The sequence below is a fragment of the Berghia stephanieae genome, chromosome 3, assembly GCF_034508935.2.
Source record: "Berghia stephanieae isolate SIO BIC M18660-M18661 chromosome 3, UCSD_Bste_1.3, whole genome shotgun sequence".
NCBI lineage: Eukaryota > Metazoa > Mollusca > Gastropoda > Nudibranchia > Aeolidiidae > Berghia > Berghia stephanieae.
In genome coordinates this window covers 61,114,504-61,117,003 of record NC_088362.1, presented here as the reverse complement: position 1 = coordinate 61,117,003, position 2,500 = coordinate 61,114,504, and the positions used below count along the sequence as shown (strand labels likewise).

At 36.8% G+C, this 2,500-nt stretch overlaps 1 protein-coding gene across 1 annotated transcript in view; it reads left to right on the top strand.

The window, feature by feature from the left end:
- LOC144968132 (gamma-butyrobetaine dioxygenase-like) overlaps positions 1 to 2,325 on the top strand; it is a 57,410-nt gene extending 55,085 nt beyond the window's left edge. Inside the window, exon 14 of the mRNA XM_078906143.1 lies at positions 2,145 to 2,325. Coding sequence (XP_078762269.1) covers positions 2,145 to 2,252 — 108 coding nt within the window. The 3' untranslated portion in view covers positions 2,253 to 2,325. The remainder of the gene's footprint in view (positions 1 to 2,144) is intronic.
- Positions 2,326 to 2,500: the final 175 nt, after the last annotated feature.

Here is a 2,500-nt window from a genome sequence, read left to right as displayed (position 1 = left end):
TGGAAGGTCCTGGTTTTGAGCCCCGTTCTGAGCGGTGTGTAGTTGAACCCTTGGAAAAGGCTCTTTACTCACATTCTCTCACTGTACTCGGGTTTAAAATGGATAACTGACTATCTCTGTCGGAAAAATGTGTAAAATCGTCAATGTCTTGTCCTACATGTTAAGTGTTGCTGTTGGCAAGGGACCCCTTGTAAAACACTTTAAGCACATTTGGATTATATTGCGCAATATAAATGCTCTAGTTAGTTATTATGTTGGCATAAACAGGACGCATACATATTAATACTAGTATACTTTGGAATCTTTTAGTGATATTGATATGCTTAATCTAAAAAGAATGTATAGGGAGCAGCGTGGCTCAGCAGTACGGTCTTTGCTTCATACGCCGCTCATGTGGTCTTGAGCAAGTCACCTCGACTTAGCTCATTTTGCGGCGCTGCACCGCGGCTGACGCCTGTCAGTCTTTTCCAGTCTTCCCTTGGAATAGACCCTTAAGACAAATTTCCCCTTGGGGACGAATAAAGGGAATGTATTTGTTTATTTATTTATTTGTTCATTTATTTATTTATTTATTTATTTATTTATTTATTTTGTGAACGTCAAAGAGCAAGCGTGTGTGATTTTATTGAGTTTGCCTTTTTCAATTCAATTGTCAACACAAACTTCACTGAGACATAACACCGTTTCAAAACAGTTGGTCACATTGATTTACTTTAGTGTTCTATCACAATATTTCCTGTCCCATCATTATTGTTGTTTATTCACCTTAACGACGCCAATTCCCACATATCTCATTTGTCCTTGGTGTTTTATTCATCGTGTTTTGTTGATAAAGGGGAAACTCGAAACGTCCACAGTATCTGTCTTCGTCTAATATTAAAGTTGAAGCTTACAATTAAACACTTATCGTTATTTATATCACTTTAGTTGGCGTTATTCCCCCCCCCCCCCTTTTAGTTTCATGAAATTGTAATGTATAGACAGCCCATACAGAAACCATGATCAATGTAAAAGGGAAAAAAAGTGTGATCTCATAGTGCGGCTATGTGGTCTAGTGGTATGACATTCGCTTTCGGATCGGAAGGCCCTGGGTTCCAGCCTCGCTCGGCGCATATTTGGATCCTTGAAGAAGGCTCTTTACTCACATTTTCTCACCATACTCGGGTGTAAAATGAATACCTGACTGTTAACAGCGTTGTCTCTGTCCGAAAAAATTGTAACATCGCCTAACAGGTGTCATGTCCCGTCCTAATTGTTAAATGTTGCTGTTGGCCAGGGACCCCTTGTAAAGCGCTTTAAGCACATTTAGTGGATATTGCGCTATATAAAAGCTCTTTTTATGATACTGGTTCCAATCTCCCTGGAAGTGTGAAACCAGTAGTAGTCCATACATTGAGCAACTGATCTTCTGGTTTCAGAGTGATGGCACCATCTTTTTTCTAGCTTCAATAAAGATCACCCATCCTCGATCTTTTAAACATAAAACAATATGGTAATAAAATGTTTAACGAGCGTCTTGTATCGGAGAAGATCAATAATTCCTTTTTATGTCAAGGAAGTCCTGGTACCAAAATTATCACAATGCTATAAATTGCTTCTATCTTTTCTTCTAATGGCTACACTCTTAGATGCATGATCTATTATTAGCCAAGTTTTTCTCCCACACTGGGCAAGTACTCATTTTACACATGAGTACGAAGAGAGAATGTGAGTAAAGAGCCTTTTCCAAGGACTCAACTATGCGCTTAGCGAGGCTCGAATCCGGGACCTTCTGATCGTAAAGCGAGTGTCATACCACAAGACCACATACCACACTTCATCATCATCATCATCATCATCATCATCATCATCATCATCATCATCATCATCATCATCATCATCATCATCATCATCATCATCATCATCATCATCATCATCATAATAATAATAATAATAATAATAATAATAATAATAATAATAATAATAATAATAATAATAATAATAATAATAATAATGTAGTTATTCATCCAAAAAGGATTTTTTGGTACAAACGTATAAAATGCCGGAATGATACATAAATAAATATAATAATATACGAAAATAAATGTGGTAAAGTAAAACTTGTTAATAGGTAATTTGTATTTTGTTTTCTCTCTATTTCCCAGGGTACCTACGTTGAAATCACCGCCTTCCAAGGCCGATTACAAATGCTACACAACAGACTAGGAGATGGACGAACTGCACACAGATGTGGCGCTTTCGATCATCTCTGAAAAATTACAATCTTTACAACATTGCCGGCGATTATCTATCGTTCTGTGAAAAAAAAAAATATATATATATATATATAACAAAAACAACCAAACAAGTATCTAGAATTTTGGCCAGAAAACTCGTCCTTCATATACAAATCAATTAAAGATGACCCGATTTTATCCACACCAAAAAAAAAAGCTAAAAAAAATCTTCGCTAAGTATCAAGTTAGGGGGTCCCGATAGCTCAGTTGATAGAGCACAGGCT